General features: G+C 40.1%; 1 protein-coding gene across 1 annotated transcript in view; it reads left to right on the top strand.

Annotated features, from left to right (window-relative positions):
• Positions 1–23972, top strand: part of CRYBG3 (crystallin beta-gamma domain containing 3) — a 132910-nt gene that overhangs the window by 86675 nt on the left and 22263 nt on the right. Inside the window, exons 12-17 of the mRNA XM_045001952.1 lie at positions 1984–2110; positions 11963–12099; positions 14247–14373; positions 15408–15440; positions 20865–20974; positions 21488–21614. Of these exons, the coding sequence (XP_044857887.1) occupies positions 1984–2110; positions 11963–12099; positions 14247–14373; positions 15408–15440; positions 20865–20974; positions 21488–21614 (661 nt within the window). The remainder of the gene's footprint in view (positions 1–1983; positions 2111–11962; positions 12100–14246; positions 14374–15407; positions 15441–20864; positions 20975–21487; positions 21615–23972) is intronic.

Below are 23972 nucleotides of genomic sequence, written 5' to 3' on the forward strand. Positions count from 1 at the left end.
CCCCTGCTCCCCCACATTCCAGCTGCTTCCCGGAGTGGCAGGGCAGGCAGGCAGGGAGCCTGCCCTGTCCCCGGTGCACACCGGGCCAGAGCCCAGCCCCCGAACCCCTCCTGCAGTTGAATCCCCTGCCTTGAGCCCCTTGCCGCACCCTACACTCGACCCCCTGCCCTGAACCCCCTGCCGCACCCCTCCTGCACCCCGATCCCCTCCTGTACCCCACACCCCAACTCCCTGCCCTGAGCCCCTACCATACCCCTCCTGCACCCCAATCCCCTTCCCTAAACCCCTGCCTCACCCCTCCTGCATCCCACACCCCAGTCAGGGAGACTGCTGCTTCTGGCTTCCCTGGCCTCCTTATAAGACCCAGTTACTTAGTTTGGGGCATTGCCCCAGCTGCAGCCACTTCCCTCAATCAGCCAGGGTTTTACCTTGCCCAGCCCCAGCCCTCTGTAGGGCTTTTCCAACCCCTCCATGGTTGGAGCGGGTGCTAACCCCGCTACAACAAGGCATGAAAATTTTTCACAGCCCTGAGTAATGTGGTTATGCCAACCTAACTCTGTAGTGTAGAACAGCCCTGAGAGAATCAGGCCCTTGATGCATATCCCAGGAGCTCTGTATAACAACTAACCAACCCACTGTTCCTTCAACCCCACCAAGATCTGCCACTTTATCTAACATTGCATGAAAAGCCTATAAAAATGAAGGTTCCTGCTAGAGAGATCAGCAGTGAAATAGCTAGCAATGACATTACAATTGTCCTCAAGGTTTCCAAGTTAACTTCCATAAAAAAGATTTGGATGGTATGCACCTTATGCAGTTATTATTTCATGTTGTTTGGAGGGTTTCACAAGTGCTGCATTCATAGAAAACTTAAATGTCAATACCTAAAGACACTACTCAAAGACATTATGGACCAGCTCTCTGGAAAACTTCATATTTTAAAAGTTATCATTCTGTCTAGTGTGTGGGTTATTTCTTTTCCAATAACTTGAACAGCTGAACTAATCTAAACCAAATGTTATAAAAAATAAATCCATTTTTGTCTGCCAAACTTCAGCCCTGAAAAAATTGGTACAGCAGTTGTAAATCCTTGCAGGAAAGTTTTTAATGAAAGAAGTACTCAGATCCTTTGCCATTGTTGAATGAGCTGGTGTTGCTATAATGTGCATATTGTAAACTGTCTTGAATATTAAAGCTTAACTGACAGTACTTGAGCGTACATTCCTATTTTTAAAATGTCTTGTAAGTTTGATTAGTCTAATTTGAATGGGAACTTTTAATTCCACATCACTTTACAGCACAACTTTTTGAAGCCTTATAAAGCTTCTTGTGCTATTGTGCACTTTTTCAAAGTAAAATTAATTGAGAACACTCAAAATTCATGCAGAAATTTATTTTTAATCTGGTTTTATCTATTCAGACTATTTTTAAATGGTATAATTCCCTGCTTTGCAGTACAAAAGTATTTTACATATGCATTATTTTTATACATGTTCTATTTTATTGGATTTAGTATTATCTCTTGGTTAGAGCGGAGGACACTGACTCCATAGAAATCAATGGGAGTTTTGCCATTGACTACAGCATGGCCAGGATTTCACCCTGAGTCTCAGCATTCCCAGGATAGGATGTTGGTTTGGCCACTGATAACTCTCTGCATGACCCTTAAGGTTCTAGCCATTATATTTACGAAAATGTGTTGAAATGCACTATAAGACTATGATAGAAACATTTTTCAAGGGCGTTGGTGCATTACACAAATAAACTATTGTTGGAGATCACATAATAAAATGGAGTATTGATCCACAAAGAATGCTTGGTCAGTCTGTGTTGTAATCTCAAATAACAAGCATTGCTTTGTTCCTCAACTGAGGTGGTGATATTTATCTTAGGAATTTATGATGTTCTTTTCCCCTTTTATTCTTAGTATGATGCTGTTGTACTTTGTCTTCTAATTGTTTTCTTTCCTTGTGGTTACTTTAGATGGGTTGCATATGAAAAGGAATGCTATAAAGGCCGTCAGTACTTGCTGGAGGAGGGAGATTATGAAGATGTGCACTCATATGGGGGAATTAGCAGTGCCCTGTTGTCTTTTCGGTTCCTACAGGCTGTAAGTACCACTCCTGATTTGCTAGTCTGTTTCTTGTCTCACTCTTTTTCCATTTAATTCGAGTTAAGCATGGATTCATAGATCAAAAGAGATTCTTTTTTCATTCATTTTTGTGAGGTCACCTCATGTTTGGTTGTTTCCCGTCTCTTCCTCTACCCAACCACATGCTTGCAGAAAAATTTCCTTTTTTCTTCTTTTCTGCACTCCTATCTGTACAGTGAAAATTAGTGTTTTGTGGAGAATGATAAAGGTTCTAGGAGGTCCTTCTTCAAGGAAAGAATGTATAATATTACAAAATTCCTTGCCCAGCTACAGAATTTTCCAAACCCCTCCATACAAGAAATGTCACTTTTTAAGAGTGAGACAATGCATCTTTGTCCTTGTTTGGCCCCATCACTGTAGTATCTGAATGTCTTTTGTGTGCTGCCTTAGCCACTTTATTTTTTTTTAACAGTATGGTGGTTCTGAACATGTGCTGTGTTGCACTATCTTGCTTTTGTTTATAGTTGCTGATTTTCTTGGCAATGGTGGAAAACTACATAGGGTGCAGATTGCTGTTTCAGCTGTTTAGACTAGAATAAATGCAAAAGTGTGATTTTACCTATGAGTATGTGTAGAAGTTCTTTATTAACATAAAATAGCTTCTCAACACAACAGCTGTTGCAAGTCTTACAATGGTATTACACTCTGCCTCAGTGATTTTGTGCCAGAAGATTTTGGCCGTAAAAATTATCATAGTGAGAAAATTCCTGTAACTAAGATGTTGTTAGTAGAGATGATGATGAAGTGCCAGTGAAAACTGAACCGCAGTCTGATGTTGGAAGAAATCTTGGATGCTTCATGGATTAGAAAGACATGGGATTAGAACATCTTTATCACTTCCTTTGTTCAAGTATGCTTCTGTTTAATTTAAAAAGAAGCTTTGTAAGCATCTGTACAAGACTGTTTCCTTCTGAGAATTGAAGAGTGGCCACTGTAAGATTACATATTGCAATGCAGTATCCCATAAGCCGACAACATTTGTTAAAATGATGGCACAACTCAGCAGCTCTATCATATAACAAGTGTAGTGATTACTGTACAGGTAATGTGAAAATAGGACTTTTTTTAGAGCAATGACATCTCCTGCAAAGAAGGGTCTGCTAGTTTTGCTGGGATTGATAGAACCTGCATTTCAGTGTATTTTTCTGCAGCTTTCTGAAGAAAGGTCCCCAAAAAAATACCAGAGGAAAAATGTTTGGTATTCACCGCTGAAGTTCTAGGAATTTTTTGTTTTAGATTTAGGCATGAAGTATTGTAATCTATACCCACTTCAGGCATCTATTTAGCACATATTTGGACACTTGAAAAGATATGATATTTATAAGAAAAAAGTGAACTGTTACTATATTCTGAGATACAATATTACTGATTTAAACATAATTATGTGGCAAACCTTTGAGGTGTGAAAAGCTTTAAGCATCCATGAATCATTTACTATTTGAAAATATATCTTTCTGCCAGGAAAGTTGCTGTTCTGAATCCTCTTTATCATTACTCTTTTGTGTGTTTTGTTTCTTGTTGTGAAATGGAGATTTACCTAGCAATTCTCTTGTTGCACATATAAAGATTCAAAATATATGTGGAATGCTGTAGGAGTATTACACATGTGGACACATCTTTAGATTGATGCTACTGTATTTACAGTAATCTTTAAAGTTGCCACAAAGAGAATTTGATTTTTCCTAGGCTTATATTTGCCTTTGTGACAAGATAAGCATCTCCACATAGCTGCATGCAGGGAGGAGAAACTTCAGTAGAGTTGAATTTAAGGAGTGCTCAGGAAGGAAAGAAGGGACCATTTCTCAGGGGCTCAGTTTGAAGTAGGGAGTTGGGACTTTGTTGAGTTTGTGCCTTAATTTAAATGTCTCTGTCAAGAGTAGGTAGGCAGGAGGTCCGTTTCCTTTTCTTACTGCAGCATGAAGAATAGTGATGAATTTGGGCGGGACCTTGTTTTTTTCAAAGGCATTTGTGAATGCTGCATCTGAGAGGAATCTGTCCGCAGGTGCAGTGTGTGCAGATACACAGACTGCTGAGTCAGACAGCACTCTGGAAGGTTAGGTGAGCCTGGCCTGGCCTCAGATGGTGGATATCTGGGGACGGAGTCACCTGTTCTCCACACAGACTCCAAAGCAGTTGTTGCTCTGGAATCCCACTGCATGTGTGTGAAATCTCTTTGATCCTCAGGGTTTCTCTGTGGACTTCTCAATGGTTTATTAGAATATTTTTTGTTTAAATATTTATGCAATGTCCTGGATTTAGACTGTATTTACCAAAAAGAAAGACTGATAATCTCCCAGCCTGCATTTATTACATTCTCTCTTTTTAAAATGTTTAAATCCAAGCGTAGGCTGTGAGTAAACACAAGATTTGTCAATCCTAAAGATACTTTTTTTTGTGGAAAGTTACAGTTTATTGACTATAGGCCCTTAGAGTGAGCTTGCTGCTGTGGTCAAAATTATAACAAAAATGAAAATGTATTCATTTTGGAAGAATAAAAAAAAAAACAAAGCGTGAAGTGGAGAGTGAATTTAGAAAAGGAACCTAGAATAGTGAATAGCTGAAGGATTAGCCTTATAATTTGTGATTAATTGGTGTGATCGAAACCACAAAAACTGTGGTTTCCTATATCTTTATGTGATGGGGTTTCTTATTGAACTTAAAAAAAAAAAATACTTGTCTCACAGTCACTAATGGTTTATGTTGAGACTATTAAGAAACAACCTAGTGGGAATATGCATTTTCTTCTGTTTGTTGTTTTCCTTAGTAGACTCCCTTTCAAGGTCTAATCCAGGGGTCTCAAACTCAAATGACCCCGAGGGCCGCATGAGGACTAGTGCATTGGCCTGAGGGCCGCATCACTGACACGCCCCCTTGCTGCCCCTGTCCCCACCCCCAATCCACCCCTTCCATGAGGCCCCGCCCCTGCCCTGTCTCTTCTCCACCTCCTCCCCTAAGCGCGCGGCTCCCCGCTCCTCCCCCCTCCCTCCTGGAAAGTGCTAAGCACCACCAACAGCTTTTTCAATGCACTCTTCCAATCCTTGAAATATGTCACGTCCCATTGTGATACCCTTCAGTGGCATTAAGACTAGCAATTCTTCAGTTATATTCAAATTGCAGTCCACACCTCTAATGAACACTGCACACTGTGTGGTATCTGATACATCTGTACTCTCATCAAGAGCAATTGAAAATACTTCAAAGTCTTTTGCCATTTGAATCAATTGTTTTTGCACATTATCAGCTAAATCCGTTATCCTGCAGGCAACTGTATTTGCAGACAAGCTTATGCCTTCAAAAACTTTCTTCCTATCAGGACATAAAATTTCACTGGCCTTCATAAGACATTCTTTTATGAATAAGCCTTCTGTAAAAGGTCGCGATGATTTAGCTATCATTTCGCTTATCACAAAACTTGCTCTTACTGAATCTTCGCTAGACTTGTTAATCCCTGAAAATAAATTTCTTTGCTTGGCAAATGCTGCTTTAAGTTGCTGAACTTTTTCCTCTCGGATTTTTCCGGTGAATGCATCATATTTTTCACGGTGCATCGTGTCATAGTGCCGACGCACGTTATACTCCTTGGGAACAGCAATCGTTTGCTGACAAATAAGGCATTGAATTTTATCTTTTACCTCTGTGAAAAAATATAAATTCTCCCATTTGTCTTGGAAAACTCTCTTTTCTTCCATGAGTGTTCTTTTTTTTGACAAAGTCATTTCCAAGCAGTTTTAATAAATATATACACTCAGTAATGCACCTCACTCAAAGGACAAAACACGCACTTAGATTTACTGCCTAAGGCTCTGGGAGGGAGTTTGGGTGGGGGAGGGGGTCTGGAGTGCAGGCTCTGTGCTCGGTGCAGGCTCCAGGCTGCGGCAGGGGGTGGGGGTGCAGGCTTTGGGACGGAGTTTGGGGATAGGAGGGGGTGCAGGGGTGAGGGCTGTGGGGCTGAGGGTGAGGGGTTTGAGGCATTGGAGAGGCTCGGGGCATTGGAGAGTCTCAGGACTAGGGGAAGGGCAGCCTGCCCTGGCCCTAGTGCAGGGGGGCGCTAGGACCCTGCGGCAGCAGGTGATGCCGGAAGCCGGCATAGCGGAGGAGGAGTGGAGTCAGCGTGAGCTCCCGGGCAGGCTACCGGGCGGTGAGGGGGCAGCAAGTGGGGGCTGGTAGACACTGGGGGGAGGCGCGTGGGGGCGGCAGGTGGGGCCAGGGGAGAGACCCGGCCCCAAACATTGGGGAGCAGCGCGCGGGGAGCTTAGGCACAGAAAATAACTCGGGGAGGGGGGCGGGGGTGAGGGGAGTTTGGCGGCGACAGGAAGTAACTGGGGGAGCTCCGCGGGCCGCAGGGAAGAGCTCCGAGGGCCGCATGTTTGAGACCCCTGGTCTAATCAGTCCCAGCCTTTATCTTTTAAAACTAAATGAGATCCAGAATAGTTTTCAACAGTTAAAACTGTCCTCTTTAAGACCTTAATTCAGCAAAGCACTTAAGCATAGATTTAAGTCCCATTGTTCATGCTTAAAGTTAAGCGTATATTTAGATGCTTGGCTGAATAGGAATGGATTTACATGCATGCTGATTTAATTTGCTTGAATCAAGCCTAAAACATCCAGCATGTTTAGGTCAGTAAAACTGATGTCGTCAGAGCATCTAGCTATTGTACCATGGAGCTCTCAATTAATAATGTATTGTACAATATTTGTAGCTAGAAAAAGAGAGACAATGCTAACTGTAAAAATTATATGATCAGAATAAAATGACTAATGCCTTGCAATTTGATTCAACCAATAGTTTGGGTCGCAAGCCTAAAGTTTGAGATATCCAGGTTCAATTCTCTGCCCTGCCACAGACTTCCTTTGTGACCTTGTACCAGTCACCCAGCCTCAGGTCTGTACAATGGGGATAATAGCCCTGCTCTACTTCATAGGAGTGCCGTGAAGATAGTTATGATAAAGAGTGAGAGACATTCAGACACTACAGTAATGGGAGGGGAGGGGCATATAGGTACCAGAGATAGATGGGAAAAATTAAGATGTTCTGTCTGAGAACACTGTTTCTTGAGTTCATTTGACTCCAGCAATCACAGCAGGAGATGTAGTCTGCTGCAAATAAAGCTATTTTATCTTTTTATTTCTATGTCTTGGAAAATCTAGATCTTAAGCTATTGTCTATTAAAAAGCCATCCAATCAGCAATGTTAGCCCTATAATTTAAGGGTTCATTGTTCGTTTTATTTAAAATATGGGCAACAACTGTGGCACACTCTTTTAAAAATCATAGACTATCAGGGTTGGAAGGGACCTCAGGAGGTCATCTGATCCAACCCCCTGCTCAAAGCAGGACCAATCCCCAGACAGATTTTTACCCCAGTTCCCTAAATGGTCCCCTCAAGGATTGAACTCACAACCCTGGGTTTAGCAGGCCAATGTGCAAACCACTGAGCTATCCCTCTGGACTCTGTTATTTTTAACACTTGTACACTGCTTTCAGATTAATGGAAAAATATATACTGACATGCTTTTCAGTCACAACACCCTCTAAAACAGTGGTCCACAAACTGTGGGGAATGTCCCCATATGGGGGCATGGAGGAATGTTTGGTGGTGCCCAGGCCAGCCCCCATGGCGGGCGGGGAAGGAGCGCCACCCAGCCCTGCCCCCAACTCCACTCCAACCCAACCTCAGCTTGGGCCCCGGCCCCTGGCTGCCAGCCCCGTCCTTGGCCCCTGGCTTTTAGCCCTGGCTGTGACCCCAGCTCTGCTCCCAGTCCCACCTACGGCTCCATTCCTGGTGCTGGCCCCCAACCACAGCCCCATTCCTGGCCCTGACCGCGGCCCACTCCCGGCAGCTGCTCCTGAGCGCGATTCCTCGGGGAGGGGGAGCATGGACAGGTTTCATTACAGATAGTGGGCGTGGCGGAAAAAGTTTTGGAACGTTGCTCTAAAACTCAGGAAGAAATCTCATGTAGAGAGAGGCCTATAGTCTGCCTGGTCTGGGGGGAGTCTGATGAGAGTACGTAAATGGTGCCATTCAGAGAGTTGAAAGTTGAAATTTTTTCAGTACTGACAGGTATCTAAGTGTTTCTAATCCTAAAAGAGTTAGGGGGTGTGTGTGTCATTGATGAATATCTAAATAGTGTAATTCATTGGTCAGAATTTAACAGGACTCTAAATATCCATATTTTATATTATCTTTATTTTTATTAGTATCTAAAATTATCTTCTCTGTGGTTACTTCTGAAGGCTCTGGTTTTGGCCACTGAATCTGTGTAATTTGCAGGCAAACTGGCCATGCCTCCTTTTTAACACTGGCAAACCCTCCCTCTGTACTTGTGTGGAGAGGACCACTGAGAATTGTGTTCAGTGGAAGGTGTTCAATTCTTCCCCTTGCCCTCTAACAAGAACAAACTGCAACCCTCGGGGTCCTTTTTTATATAACCTTGATTAGTATTTCTCTGAACACCTATTTTGTTTTCCTTTTAGCTAAAGAAAAAGTGTCCTGTTGCTCCTTTCCAGATTGCTATATGGCCATCCCTCACTGCTAATCCTCATGATGTAAAATCCTGGTGGATAATCAGTTTTTTGACTAGGCTACTATTTTATTTTTATAATTAACCTAATGTGTGCATCTTAAATTCTCTGTTTACTAAAAAGAGTCCATCTCTATTAGAAACTCTGAAAATTAATTTTCAAATTTAATCCAAAGAGCATTTGCAAGATGTGCTAAGAAAACCCATACGGAGAGTTTGTTGTGGCTGAATATATTCACTCAAATATCAGAATGGTTCCTTCAGCACTGACTGAGGAGGGATTGTTTAAGTACCCCATCTGGCAAAGATCAAAGATGTTAATGGACATGGACACACACTTCTAAGATTAGTTCAGCTTTTATGTCCGCTCGAAACATCTATTACTACATAACATGAACTATCATCAGATCCAAGGTGGAAGGTATGAGTGTTTTGACAGACACGAAGGGTCTTGCTGCAGAATTAAATTTTCAAATGTACCGGCAGCTGCATTATCAGCATCCGCATTTGATACACTAGTATCAAGGACTGTGATAGGGAGAGAGTGAACAAGGATACAAAAGCAATTTATCAAGAGAGAGAAGAACATTGTAATTTCCTAGTTCCTTCAATAATGTTTTCTTCATGTGTAGAATATTTAGCTTTTTCTCTGCCTTGTAAATCTTTTTTAAACTACTTTTCAATTTCATGTTGCCTCTTATTCACTCGTCTAGCCATCAGGGCAGAATTCTAGGTAGAAGTTACAGGTAAAATGCAGTTTCTAGTGCAGGGGTTGGCAACCTTTCAGAAGTGGTGTGCCGAGTCTTCATTTATTCACTCTGATTTAAGGTTTCGCATGCCGGTAATACATTTTAATGCTTTTAGAAGATCACTTTCTATAAGTCTATAATATATAACTAAATTATTGTTGTTTGTAAAGTAAATAAAGTTTCTTAAATGTTTAAGAAGCTTAATTTAAAATTAAATTAAAATGCAGAGCCTCCCAGACCGGTGGCCAGGACCTGGGCAGTGTGACTGCCACTGAAAATCAGCTCGTGTGCCGCCTTTGGCACATGTGCCATAGGTTGCCTACCCCTGTTCTAGTGAATGACCAGTGTTTTGGGAACTGGGCAGTCTTTAATTTAAAAAAAAAAGAGAGAGAGAATCTGCAATGAAAGTTTTAGGAAAAAACACTTCATGTATCTCTAACAGAAATGCATAGTTTTGGTTTTAGTAAAAGGATACTTCAAGACATTAAAAAAAGTAAAAGACAGTAGTTCAGGTGCAAAATTTGACCAACTTTAACTGGTTCAGTGGGAAATACTTTGTGCAGTTTGACTGCTTTTTCAGAAGCTTGGCTAAAGTATTTCTGTTCCAGGACAGTTAATCCAGTTACTTTTCACAAGCACTAAATTCACTGAACAAAACATTTAGGGTTTTGGGGTTTAAGTAATCTTAAAACAAAACACTGCCTGTTTATATTGGATTTACAGGGTCTAACTTTCAAAAATACATATGCAAATTTCATATATAATTTACACCTGTAGTCACTGCAACTGTTTAAAAAAATTAAGACAGTTATACTCCAGTATTTACTTTGTCACTTGTAAGTTTGCTGTAATTAGTGTAGTCGTGTTTAGTCACTTTAAGCCCTAATCTTGCAATAGGTCCATGTCATGAATTATTCATGCAGGCAGAGTCTCATTGCAGGCACTGGGGTTCCTGAGGAGTGCAAGGGTCTGTCCACACAGACCTGGCTGCATCATCAGGGCCTTAGTTTGGAAGCTTTATGAGATAGGTATTTGTCTAGCTCTGTTTGTACAGCACCTCTTGCAACTGGTCCTGATCCAGGGCCTCTGGATGCTACCATAATATAAATATTTAATAATAATTTCAGTGGTAGTATACTGATGTATCTGAGATCTCCATCAGCCACACAAGTTGCTTGATCTCCTTATAACTGAAACAAGGTTTCTTCACTATAACACAAGTGAATATTAAAGAAACACTGTAAAGTAGGTTAGGTCCAGAATTTAGTTTGTGTTTAAAAATGAGGATCGGAAAGTTTACCTTTTTTAAAAAAATAAATAAAAAAAATCTAACCTTACAGATGTGATTAAATTTAATTTTTAACTTTACATCTTGCATCCGACGAAGTGGGTATTCACCCACGAAAGCTCATGCTCCAAAACGTCTGTTAGTCTATAAGGTGCTACAGGATTCTTTGCTAACTTTACATTAGTTTTTTTGGTTAGAATTTAAACAAACAAACAAAAAAGGTGAAATCAGCTGGTAATTTTTCACTGTCCAAGCAAAGAGTGGATTACAAAATAATGAACTGGCTAATTAGTTAAAAATAAAAAGGACTTTTAAAACTGAGTTTGATTTAATAATATAAAACTGTGTTAATAACATGGCAAAGGGAATATATTAGTTTTAAAAACATAGGGCCTTTTCATCCAGCCCTATAAAAAAAAAAAATTGAAGGAGAAATGAAAGGGGAAGAGTCTTCACCAAGGTTCCCATAGCCAAATCTTTTCCCCAGATTATTGTTACATCAGAATTGATCCCTCGTGTTCCTGCATTCTAGTGTTGCATTCCAGTCCCTCCTATGCTCCATGCATGCAACCTAGAACCCAAAGACTCCTCCATTCAAAGGAAGGGTGGTGCTAGAGAGGTATCTCAGTCTTCCTTTCTGTGAAAGCACGGGGAAGATCCTTGAGTTCCTTAGCACTTAAATCTCTTTTCAAAAGGAGCCTCACTTGGCATGCCTAAGGCCTGGTCTACATCTAAAACGTAGGTTGACCTAGCTACATTGCTCAGGACTGTGAAAAATGTACACCCCTGAGAGACTTAGGCCCAGTATAGGCACCACTACCATCGCCCTAGCTATCGCTTCTTGCGGGGGCGGATTTACTACAGTGACAGAAAACCCCCTTCTTATCAATGTAGCAGGTGTCTACTATGGCACTACAATGGCACAGCTGCGGTGCCATAGCTGTGCAACTGTAGCACCTGTAGTGTAGACAAGCCCCTAACTGAATGCCTTGTAATAACGTAAGTGCTTTTGAAAATGTTATTCCTAGGCTACAATTCTTCCCTCTAATGTGGTTATAGATTCATCTTGCCTCATCCATACTAGCATTAAAACAACATCATTGAACATGAATGCCCCTAAATGTGGCCGGCCTCTGCTCATAGTTATACTCGCATTGTGAACAGTCCCATAGAATCCTTTGTTAGATTGTATGTAATAAGCTGCTGCTAAACTGTTAAGGTATTTATCCTAACTTTCAGCATTGCCTTTTAGGATTTCATCGAGTCATCAGTCATGCTTTTTGAGTCAGATGAAGAAGATGGGAACGTCATGGTCAATCAAGATATTCCTGATTTGGAGCAGGCTGGGTTTGGCCAGGAGATGAGATCAATTCATGTGAAAAGTGGAGTGTAAGTCTACTGCAAACCTGTATGAGATGCTCTTTGAATGCAGTGATTAAATGATTTGCCTGTGCACGGTGTTTTCAGATTTCTTATTTGTCATGATGTACTTCAAATGATTGATAAGATAAGAAAGATAAGCATTTGGGGGCCAGGGGAACAATCTTTGTGTTTTCTTAGATGATAGAAAATGTCAAAGTGTCTCCTATGTATCTTGCTCTTCATTGTTGCAGAGGGTTTTGTTTGTTTAGCTTGTGGGTCCTGAACTTCAGGGATCTCTTAGAACCTCGCCACTTTGAACGCTCCCTATTACTACATCAATACACCAATAAGAATCTGGACAAGCCCGATAGTTTATGTGGGTTCAGTTTGTGCTACTGGTCTCTCTCTTTGCAGGCCAGCCAGAGCCACAGTCCTGCAGTGGAATCCAGATAGGCACATCCCTGTATCTGCATGGAGCCCATTGACTTTAGTGGTGCTCGGCATCGGTTCAGGGGTCTGTCTTCATGGATCTAATTGTAGAACTGCGACAGGATCTCCAGCAGGATTAGCTGCAGAGGTAATGTGGTTAGAAAAAAAGCATGTGTCACACCATTCAACAGCCACCTATGTAGACTGTTAAATATACTGTATTGTTGGATTCCAAATATTGTTAAAGTGCTCTCAGTCCTTGTCAGCTCTGCAGTTGACAGTGACAGTAATACTATAACATGACCCCATTTCACAGATGTAGGGCCTGATTCTGCAACCTTTACTAGTGTTACTTCATTGTGACTAATTTGTATTAGTTAGGGTTGCAGAATTGCTAAGAACCACCACAAATCTTGCTAAGAAAGTCTGGCAGATTGCTAAGAAGCATCAAAAGCCTCACCACCTTCCACTTCAAATGCAATGTGCATTTCTTTGATTTTGCTTTTGGTAAGAGAAATTCATAGGACACTGTATATTAAATTGAATTTTGAAAACCACCACTCAGTTTCCCCTGGGCAAAGGGAAAGATGAAGTGTCACATGTTAGCTTAGCTGCTTAATGCACTGCTGTGGACGACACTTAAATACTGTGGTGATGAGGCCTATATAAAGACCTGAATAGAACAGAGTAGATTGGGCCCATAGTTTGTATCTTGTTTGTTTACAAATTCTTTGGAAATGATTCTTTTTATCTGTTTTTCATAAGTTATATTTTGTTCACTATGCCTCCCCTCCTGTCTTAGGCAAAGACTCCTCCAATTTCCCCCTGTATTTCCTCTCCTTCCTTGAGTCCTACGTTGTAATTACTCTTTCTTCAGGCGAGGACGCTTCCTCTGAGGTTCATCAGCCATTTGTATGGTTCCAGCCATCTCATGGCAGTTTGAAGCTTATTTAGTTCGGTTTGAAGTGTTGTATCTGGTTCCTTTTCAGGTTACTAATTTACTGGGTTGTGCCAGTAGCTTTCAGCTTTTTTAAATATAAAACACTGAAGTAAGTTTCTTGGGGCGGGGTGGGGCGGGGGGAACACAGTATAAAGAATTACACAGACTCTGTAAAAGTGGACATGGTCAGTAATGTGTGCATGCTGTCACTCTTTCTTGTGTCCACTATAAACATTTTCTGTTTGCCTTGGATTTTGTAATCAAATGCAAAGGGAAGAAACACAAATGAATTACCAATCATTGCAAGAGTCCCTTTATCTCCTCCTGCCAGTGCTTCCTCACTTGCTTCCCTTCTCTCCTTAGAGTAATCTGACTGGAAGAGTTTGAGGGGAGCCCTGTCTGGGAGCTAGGTGGGAAGGTAAAGGTTGAGGGAGCAGAGAGGGACTCAGGTATTTGACAGTTGAATATCTAGCCTCTTGGCTTCCAAGCAGTCTCTTATTTCATGCTGAGAAATTATCTGAGAAGGGGGAGAGAGATCTAATGCTGCAAGGATTTGTCAAGAATATTTGTGTAGACAAATAAAAAGTAGAAAATCAGAAGTGTGTCGGGTTTGTGACTCATGTGCCTGTTACCACAAGACATGTTTTACAGTCTGTTTAATTTCATATCAGGTGGACAGGAAAAGCATTTTAAAACCTTCTGGAAAGTTTGCTATTTAAGGTTAACTTACCGATAACTTTTTGTAGTGCAATATTGAAAAATAGGTTTGTGTATCACAGTTCATTTCTTGTGTATCACTCCTCAGGTGGGTTGCATATCAGCAGAAATATTTCTGTGGAGAACAATATATACTGGAAAAAGGAAAATATAAATGCTTTTTAGACTGGGGAGGATCCAGTGAAACCATCATGTCAATTCGTCCCATTAAGTTGGTGAGTTACTGTAATTCATCAAAAAGAAAATTCAAAAAGCAACAAGAATTCAAAACTCTGGTTATACAATGATTTTATTGTGCAGGCTAGGTAATAAAGCTAACTTGTCTATTGAATTGATGAAAGGTTAGAAGAAAAGAAAAGATCCTCACAGAATTCAAGGAAACTGCTAATTATGGGGATTGAATCTCCCATTTATTCTGCAGTGCAAACTCTGTATCAACCCAGCTCCCAACAAGTAAATGCTAGGAAAACTCCACAAGGAGAATTTAGCAGATTATGTCCACAAATAGAACATATTGGCCCAAAAAACCTAATTTACCACAAAACATGTCTATTGCCTTATTGATAACTTGTCATGTATTTTAGTCCTTTAACTTTCTTATTACTATCTGCTAAAACTGAGCTATAGTCTATTGTTTTCTTCTTTTTTTTTCTATTTCAATCCAGAAAAATAAAAAGGCAATTTGCCCAGATAGATTAATTCCAAGACTCCTACAGCCTTACTGTACAATAAACAAACAAACCCAACCACCAATATAATAAATGACACTGCATCCACAACTCGGAAAGCTAGAAAGGAAATTGAACTTGTTTAACCTTTCTTGAATGGAAATGACAGGTGCATTGCAGAGTAGTGACAGTGAGAGGGAGAGAGAAGGTCCTGCCTCCCATTCTCTCAAATTCTCTCTTTTGATAAGGAATTGGTATAAACCAAACACTTCTAAACCAGTTTGAGTGTCTACACAAAGGGATTGCTCTGACTCTGTAAATGGGTTTCTAAGCAGTTAATTATATTGGTGCAAGTTTAATGTGTGGACAAGGCCTAAGCTAACAGAGAGGCAACCATGAGCCAATATGCCTCTAATTTCGTAGAGATGTGGGGAGGGAAATGTGCCAGGAGTACAATACCTATTAAAGAATTTCAGCCCCAGAATTCCTAAAAAAAAAATTGAAAAGGTTCTTTAAGGGATTTGACTGCCTGTTAAAAATAATTGTAATGTTTATATTATTTATATTTTTTTAATATGCAGGAACCACTTGGAAAAAATGAGCCTCCACATTTGGTATGTTCACATCCTATAATGCCATTTCTAGGAGTAAATTGCATATTATTAAGCACACGTGCTTTATGTTGAATTTCCCCCCCGCTGTCTCAGATAAGATCTTTACTATCTACTGTACAGTGACAAAGCCACCTCTTACTTGAGGAAACCAGTAGACACATAGAGGCTAAGTTAGCCAAGAATCTCGTTCATTGTGGTGGTCCTGTTCACACCCTTTTTTGTTGTGTCCCCATAGTACCATCCGCTCAATAGGCTTGGGATCACTTTGGATCTGTATCACCATTTCTTTTCATATTCTTTATTTCAGTCTCTCTGCCTCTCTGGAAATTCACTGTCACACTCATTTACCTTTTTCTGCATGGGATATTGTCTTTGCATTGTAATTAATATGGCCCACTTTGTTACTGTAACTTCTTAATATCTGAAGTGCAAAATTGTGAAACTTGAACTGCAGAAAACTATTCACAAATCCGCACACAATTAGCTGTCTGTCATTTGTTTTCCTACAGTGCTGTTTTTAAAAATATATTATATTTTGGCAATTCTACAGTTTGTATCGACACTTCCTGTGTGATGGCGTGATGAGGGCAGTTTCGCTAACTCCTTTCAAAAGTACATGACCTTTGCTGTAGCTGCAGTTCCCAGCTCACTCTCAGCTTCCCTCCCCGCCCCCCGCACACTAAGTTTGACTTAGCACACACTCGTGATTTAATAATATAAAGGAGAGCCATTTGTAGCAAATCCTAATATAAAGTTAAACATAATTTTAGTGAAATTCTATAACAATATTGCTTCATTATAAGAGGATTTCACTGTAGCATTTTTGTTTTCAGGGTGGCTTAGTTTGGGTTTCCATTTTTTATCAGAATTTTTATAAGATTATGTTAAAACCATAATAACATTCTTCTATGTAATCTTTCTAAATTTAGAAACCTCTCCACATGCACATGCTCATCCAGAATCCTTATCTGCTGAGGGTTCTCTTCTAGCAGAGCACATCTCAGTTCCCTTATATTTAGTTTGACTTCTCTCCTTCTTTCATTAGTCATTCTTTGCTCACAAAGAAATATTAGTTGTTAATTCTGTACCTTGGGGAAAAGGAGTGCAGTGGGATATGAACAGTAGAGTTCTTTCTCTCTCTCTCTCACTTTTAATAAAGAAAACATTAGAAAATGACATGTAAAGACACATGTTTTAATAAACAGCCCAAAAACTGGGAAATCTAGTTTAAGATATCTCAAGTATTTTGTCATCTAGATAGGATTTCAGTATCCTTATTGCTTATACTTGTGTGTTATACACACGGAAAATATACACATTACATTACTTACAACAGCCTGAACACACCCTTTCTTTACTCCAACTATGTTCAGGTTCTAAAATGTTTATGATTTACTCAGGCTTGCAGGAAATGTTTGTTGTCTAAAGAGAGAAATGGTGTATTACTTTAGTCTTAAACACTGATTTCCTGCCAGACATATTCATTTGGCTGTTTGCAGACAAATTCAAAGAATCCGAAACACTTTCACACAGAAGGCATGGTAAACCATTTCAGATAAAATAACTGATTGAAAAATGAAACAGGTACCAAACCAAACTTTTTTCAGAGATTCCAGATAGTTTTAATAACTTTTTATCCCCTTCCTCAACTCTCTTCTTCGTCAGAATATGTCAAATGCTGTTCCTGTGAGTGTCTTAGACCAGTTTTGCAGACGCAAGAGATTCAGATGGTTAATATAAGCATACAAACACGTGCATGTTTCTCCAAATCTTGGAAGAGTCTCACCCATCAGCAGCAATGAGACTATTTGCAATTGATTCAACCTTGCAATTCCTTTCCTTTCACCTTACCTCCCATCCCATCCCATCCACCCATACATCAGAAAATTCTTTAAAAAACAAACAAACAAAAGCCACTTGCTGTGTACAAATATGCACGCCATGTCATGCTGCCCTGATGTCACTTTTGCCACAGGAAAAAGTTCAACAATCTTGAGTTGTTACAGGACCTCTGTGATGAAGCTAAGGAAAGAGGAGAGCATGTCACTGCTGTGTTCAAATTGTCATAGTTACCCTAGGGGACAAACATACTTTATTATGACTAAGGAGTTGTGGGAAACTTGTTAAGATTACTCAGACCGTTTTTGAGAAAATAAATCTGTCCTTTCTTCGTCTAGTTTAAAGATGATAATACAATTTTCATGTTTGCAGCAGTTGCTAAGGATGGTTCACCAGAGTCAGAGAATCCTTAACACAGCTCGATGCTGAATCTGACAAGTCTGAATCCTCAGTGTGGGAATATAGCTCTCCATGTTTTTTCCTATCTATTATAGGCATAGATACTAAAATAAGGAAATCCTACTCTCTTTCTATAAGAGAAAAACCTTGTCACTTGCTGTTGCTTTCAGCTGACCATAAGTGTTCTATTTTGAAATCTTGCAGTAAGTGGTCTTGGTCTTTTCATCTTTGCTAGGCTCCTTCATAAACTACATGCCTGTTCCAAGTAAGACTAAAGTCTCCAGGTTTAAAATACAATAGCTGTATTCATTAAAAATAAAACAATATTTTTTCCTTCACTCTCCCAAGGAAAACTAAGCTCCTTTCATTAATCTGCCTATGGCAGTTGGCTTGCTCAAATACTTTAGCAGACCCCTATAATTATTTATGGTAACTTTGCACTGTGTATCTTTCCACTTACTGCCTGTTGAGTTTTTAGGAAATGGAGCTTCATGGAGCTAAAGGGCTCTTTTAAATCTGTCACATCAGATTTAATATATTTTAAGTTATAACTAGCTGCATTTGTGCTCAGACCGTACAAATGCAGTGGTATCACTAATGGATCAATTTCTTCTCTAATTGTTCTGAAGTCAGAACCATCAAATCTCTCCATTCAACTGTTTTATTTCTATTTATTTTGAGAAAAGAACATTTTTCTCAGTTTATTATTTAAAATATACATTGTATAACCTTCCCTGTCACAGTTTTTCTAAAGCTGTCACATAGCCTGGGGCGCACAGGCTGTAAGGAGGAAGTGTCAGGCACCAAACTAGGAACCTGAGTTCTGTTCCTGACTCTGTCACTGAGCTGCTGTTTGACCATGGCCAAATCGCTTCATCTTTGTGCTTCAGTTTTATGCATTGGTAAAAATGGAGAAAATGATAGTTACCTTCCTCTGTAAAGTGTTTTGAGATCTATGGATGAAAAGCACAATGTAAGTGTAGCCTAAATATCAATGTTATGCTCAGTAATGCAGTTCCAAATGTATCCAGCAATGTATCCAGCCCATGTAGCTGGCTTGTCTTTTTCAATTCACAGTTGTGTGTCACATAAGGGCAAGATTAAGCCCTTCTTGTTCTTTGTAACAGGAAATACATTAGTTTCTTTTTAAAAAAAAAAAAAGGACTTTTTCCATAAAACCATTTTCTGATATGTGGTTTTGGCTTTTTCTCAGTCTCTGTAGATTGGATTTCTTTTCTTTGGCAGGGAGAGGGGCCACTTTGGGGCACGAGTGAGGGAGGAGCACTAGCAACAACATTTTTCTTCTGTGTTACAGAATGCTGTGTCAAATTTTAGTGTGAAATTCGCCTCAGGACAGAGGCCATGCAGGGCTCTCCGCTCCACGTATCTCTTGGAGGGTGAAGTGGTATAGAGGCCCCTGCTTAGAACCTGTGTACTGGAGTGAAATTCTCCCTTATAGAGGAAACTAAACAAGTGGTTTTGTGGCGCCAGAAGTCAGTTATAAAATAAGAAATAAGGAGCTTCCCTCAGTCTTCGAAGTACCAGGCAATTTTCATAACACCTGATAAAAGTTGGTCAAATCACCTGATAGTATGTACCATCCATTGGACCCTGTCTTAATTAAGGCATTCCTAAAGGCAACCTACAAAACAATTTGGATATATCAGAAGACACAGAGTCCTTTTGGAGTATGTGATTCAAGTGTATTATGAAATGGCATAGCACTCTGGAAACAAATGAAGTTTTTAGAGTAGCGGTCAGATTTCACACGTGTATGATGGGTTCCATTAAAAATCAGTGGTCAGTGTTTACCAAGGATTCCCTAATCTTAAAACGGGAAATGCCATGGTAAATTCAGCTAATTCAAATGGTAAATGTCCAATTTTGAATGGCACTGCACAACAAATAATCCACTATTTGCCTATTTGTATGTATTCAAGCCATTCAGTATCAATAAGACACTCCGAGCAGTACTTTTCTAATGAATTTTTGGGTCCCTAACAAATTCTCTCTTCAGCCTCATATTACTGAGGCCTACAGTAATAGCTGGAAAAGTATACTGCCTGATCCTACGAGGTGCTTTCAGCTCCCATTGATTGCAGTGGTACTTGAGTGCTCAGAGCCTTGCAAGTGGCGCTCTGCGTATCATGGGGTCAAGGTTCTAATCGCAGAAACCATTGTGTCATGCGTTTACCAGGGGATTAGGCATAGCATTAGAAAATACATCCTGGGAATAAAGTACATGACTAAATGACATCTGAACCCTCTTGTCAAAACAATGGTAGAAATGCAAACCAGATTTCTTCATCCTTTTTCCTTAATTTTTAGTTATATTGCTCTTGCTCAATAGATTTCAGCACATCAGTGGCCACCTAAAGTGACCCATTATCCAGGAACAAATAGTACCTGAGGGGCACAGAATTCTTAGCTTCTTCCCCCATTGTAGACCACAGGCTGTATTCTGCTGTAGATTTTGTTTTTAACTTCTTTTAAAGCAGAACTCCCTGTTGATGGAGAGATCGACACACACTTCCTGGGCAAGATGTAGTTCTAAATGGCTCCAAAACTCTTTGCTAAGGATATCTGTGTGTGCAAACTTGTTGGGTTGGAATTCAAACACTCCTGACACAGCGAGTCCTACCAGAAATTCTCGTGCAAGCTTTTTAAATAAGATGTCCTCTCTGCTCAGTGTGATCACAGAAGATTCCAGGACACTTTTTTTTTTTAATGTATCGCCTTGGTATCTTTTTACCAGTATTTCCTTCCTCTTCTTGTTGTGCTCCAATTGGTTGCTGACCTGTACCCAAAATCTGGCTGCATATGAGTGGTGCTGTATGTATAAGGCCAGATTTTTCAGTCCTATCGTGTTTTCTCTGGAAACACTCCTGTTAACATAAAATGAATATATACTTGCTACCACTGCCATTGATATCAGTAGGAGATTTGCCTCAGTTAAGGACTGCAGAATCTGACCATAGTTCATAAAACACTTTGGGACCTTTTAAGAGAAAAGGCGCTATAGAAATTTAAGACATTTCTTCTCTTGGGAGTCCATTAGATTTGCATTAGTACTTCTTTAAATTGCATTGATATTTCCCTGTGCCAGCAGCTTGCTCTACTTATAGTGATGATATTGAGTACATTTTCTTTCTAGTCATCATATTTTTATTGTTGTTGTTCTTGTAGCTCAAAGCTTTCAGTAACACACATTTCCAAGGAGAATGTGTAGATTTCACAGCAGAAGTTTCTGATTTTACATCATTCATACCATGTTCTTTTAAGGTTCTTCGGGGATGGTAAGTGTTGTTTTACCCACCACCATTTAAAGTAGTTAGAGACCACTTTTTGACCTTCATTAAATTTCAAATAATCAAATGTATCCAGTGCATTACCATCACACTCCATATCGTCCTATACCTACTCTCTTGCAACCTGCTTTGATAACTCTCGTCTTTCTGATGAAAGGGAACTTAATGCTTTTTGCTTTCCTATGGGAAAATCACACAATTGCTATGATTTGAATCTGCCTTTATGACTTGTTCAAAATTTCAGGGACTCAATAGGGTAAATCTAGCTGCATTCCATTAACCCCTGTTAAAGTCCAGGTTGAGATTTGTATACCACGTGGAAGAGCAGCAGAAGCAGAAAATGGAATCAATCTTTGGTTTCACTTTTTTTTATAGTACCACTTTAAAAAACAAACAAACCTTGTTTTATTTCTCATTCCCCTAGAAAATTTTTGATCTTGAGAGAACTTGTTAATAACTGACTGCATCAGTTAAATTTTTTTGTTATGTTTATTCTTTCAGTTGGCTCCTGTTTTACCAAGGGGAAATTGCTGATAATCATTGTGTGCTGGAAGAAGGCCTCTACACTGACCTCACTTCCTGTGGTTGTCCAACAGCAGTACTCAAATCCTTCAAGCCTGTGGAATATGTAAGAACTTTATAGAAAGAATTATATTATAGAACTCTTGCCCTACCCGGTCATATACAGCAGTGATTGTATTAAAGAACAGAGTGTGATGCTCAGGAGAAATATTAAAATTGTTTTTTAGGCTTGTGGATTTTCAGTTCCACACACACATTCGGGGCAGAACGTAACTCTGTTTTTGTATGAGCTGAATTCATATTTACTTTTTCAATGGCCCTTATAGAGCATCCCAGCAAGGAGTAGGTTTATGCAAATGGAATATTGTACTTCTGTCTCATTATGGGGTTCCCTTTACAGTCTCTTCCCCAGCAGAAATTCAGACCTTAACAAAAATACTCTGCACAAAAGAACCTGTAAGCTACATTACAATGCATATAGCTGCTAGCATGATGTTAAATTTGCTAGCCATAATTTTAGGGGAATATTTTACAGAAGTGTAAGATTTGCCTTTTCTAAATGGGCATCAAATTATGTGTCACTTGTTAATACTACTACGTTTTGCCATCCAGAATAAAGGTTTATATTTCTGCTGCAGATTCGGTATACAATATTAAAACATCTTGACAGATAAAACCTTTTAAAACCACATTTCAAAAGTTTCCAAGCTGGTGATATTTATTAAAAATGTCAAATTCCTTTTTCTAGCCGTGAACAAGTTTAATAAAAAATTCATTGGGGGGGAGGGGTAAGGGTGGCAAGGATATTTGACTGAGTGAGGCCTTGGACCAGATCCTCGGCTGGTGTAAATGAGCCTGGCTGCAGTGACTTCAGTGGAGCTACACTAGTTTCCACCAGCTGAGGATCTGGCCCTTGGACTTCATCCCTAACCACTTTAGAATCCCTTGATGAGATCGGGCTAACTCAGTGAAAACAGGGGTTTAAAAAGCCTGCTCCGAAGCAACCACAGGACTTAGCGAACAGGACAGGAGCTAGCGAACAGGAGAGTTTTGAGAGGGAGTGTGAGAGCCAGATACACCTAATAATCATTCTCTAAACTTAGGCCAATAACGCCTCCCAAAGAAAAATAACCACATACAAACAAAGAACAACAAAACCCTGCAATAATAAATATAATATGGGCAGAAGTCAAGCAGCAAAGTGGGGCCTACCCAGTTTTTTGCACTGAACACAGCATGTACGATTATCTGCCTTGTGAGCAGGTGGCATATATGCATTCAGTGCAAGCAACTCATGGCCCTCGGAGACCAAGTACCAGCTCTTGAGACCAGAGTGGCTGAATGGGAGGAACTAAGGGAGACAGAGAGATAGATAAATGAGACTTTCCGGGACACAGTAGAGCAGTCCCATCCCGCAGTCCGACAGCCTCTGTGCTTTTGAAGAGGATGAAAGTATTGAGGAAGAAGAACACTGAGCTGGAGCAGAGGAAAATAATCCCATAGTTGGGACCCTCCTTCCCGATGATATCATGGTATCCTCTTACCCTGAGGCTATCTCTCTGGGGGAGGGGACCGCTATTGTTAGGAAGAGACAGTTAATAGCAATGGCGGATTTGATTATTAGAGATATATACAGTTGAGTTTGTGATGACCGTGAGAACGACGGGTGCGAAGGTTGCAGACTCCTGAGACATGTAGATAGACTGATGAGCAGTGCCGTGTGATCTTGCCAAGTATATATTCAGGTTTAACAATCCACACCTACTGTTTGTAACAGTGTGTGTGGTTTTTGTAGTGTTGCTACTTGTCACAAGATTTCCAGGGTCATCCTACCATTTTGGTGGTGAGCCTAAAATGTGCAGCAGGTCCCAAAATATCAGATGTTGCAATGTTCCGTCATAGCATAGGCCTTTTTGGACTCAGCGTAACAACGTTGTGATGTGGGCATACAGTTTTGTGATGTGGTGTGGTAATGATCGCTCTATCATGGTATGAGTTAGTCTCAGGGAGCAGCTTGGAAATACATCATCTCTAAGACTGTGACTTGTGTGAGTGCAATGTGGTGGGAGTCTGACTGAGGGAATGATTTGTTTACATCAATAGGCTACTGACTGGGAGAAAAGAACAGGCTTTGATTAGGGAATACTACAGTTCTTTATATCTATTGAACTTTGTTCTAACTTATGGCTGTTCAAGGTGGGCTGCCAGATATACTTGAGTGTGTTATTAGAAGCTTGAAAATAATTTCTGTGCCTGATGATTTTCCTGATTTAAGTCTGGCAAATATATTTTTCTGTTTCTCTCATGGAATTTAAGTGAACGTGGCTCCACTTTGATTGGTTCGTGTTTCCATACTAGTATCTCTGAATGAGCATGTCTTTCAGAACAAAGATCACTATTATGATGATGATTGGCTGGGAAGTAGCAGAGCAAAATCGATTATAAGTTCATATATATATGGGAG

This window comes from Mauremys mutica, chromosome 1 (assembly GCF_020497125.1).
Source record: "Mauremys mutica isolate MM-2020 ecotype Southern chromosome 1, ASM2049712v1, whole genome shotgun sequence".
In the NCBI taxonomy this organism is placed as follows: domain Eukaryota; kingdom Metazoa; phylum Chordata; order Testudines; family Geoemydidae; genus Mauremys; species Mauremys mutica.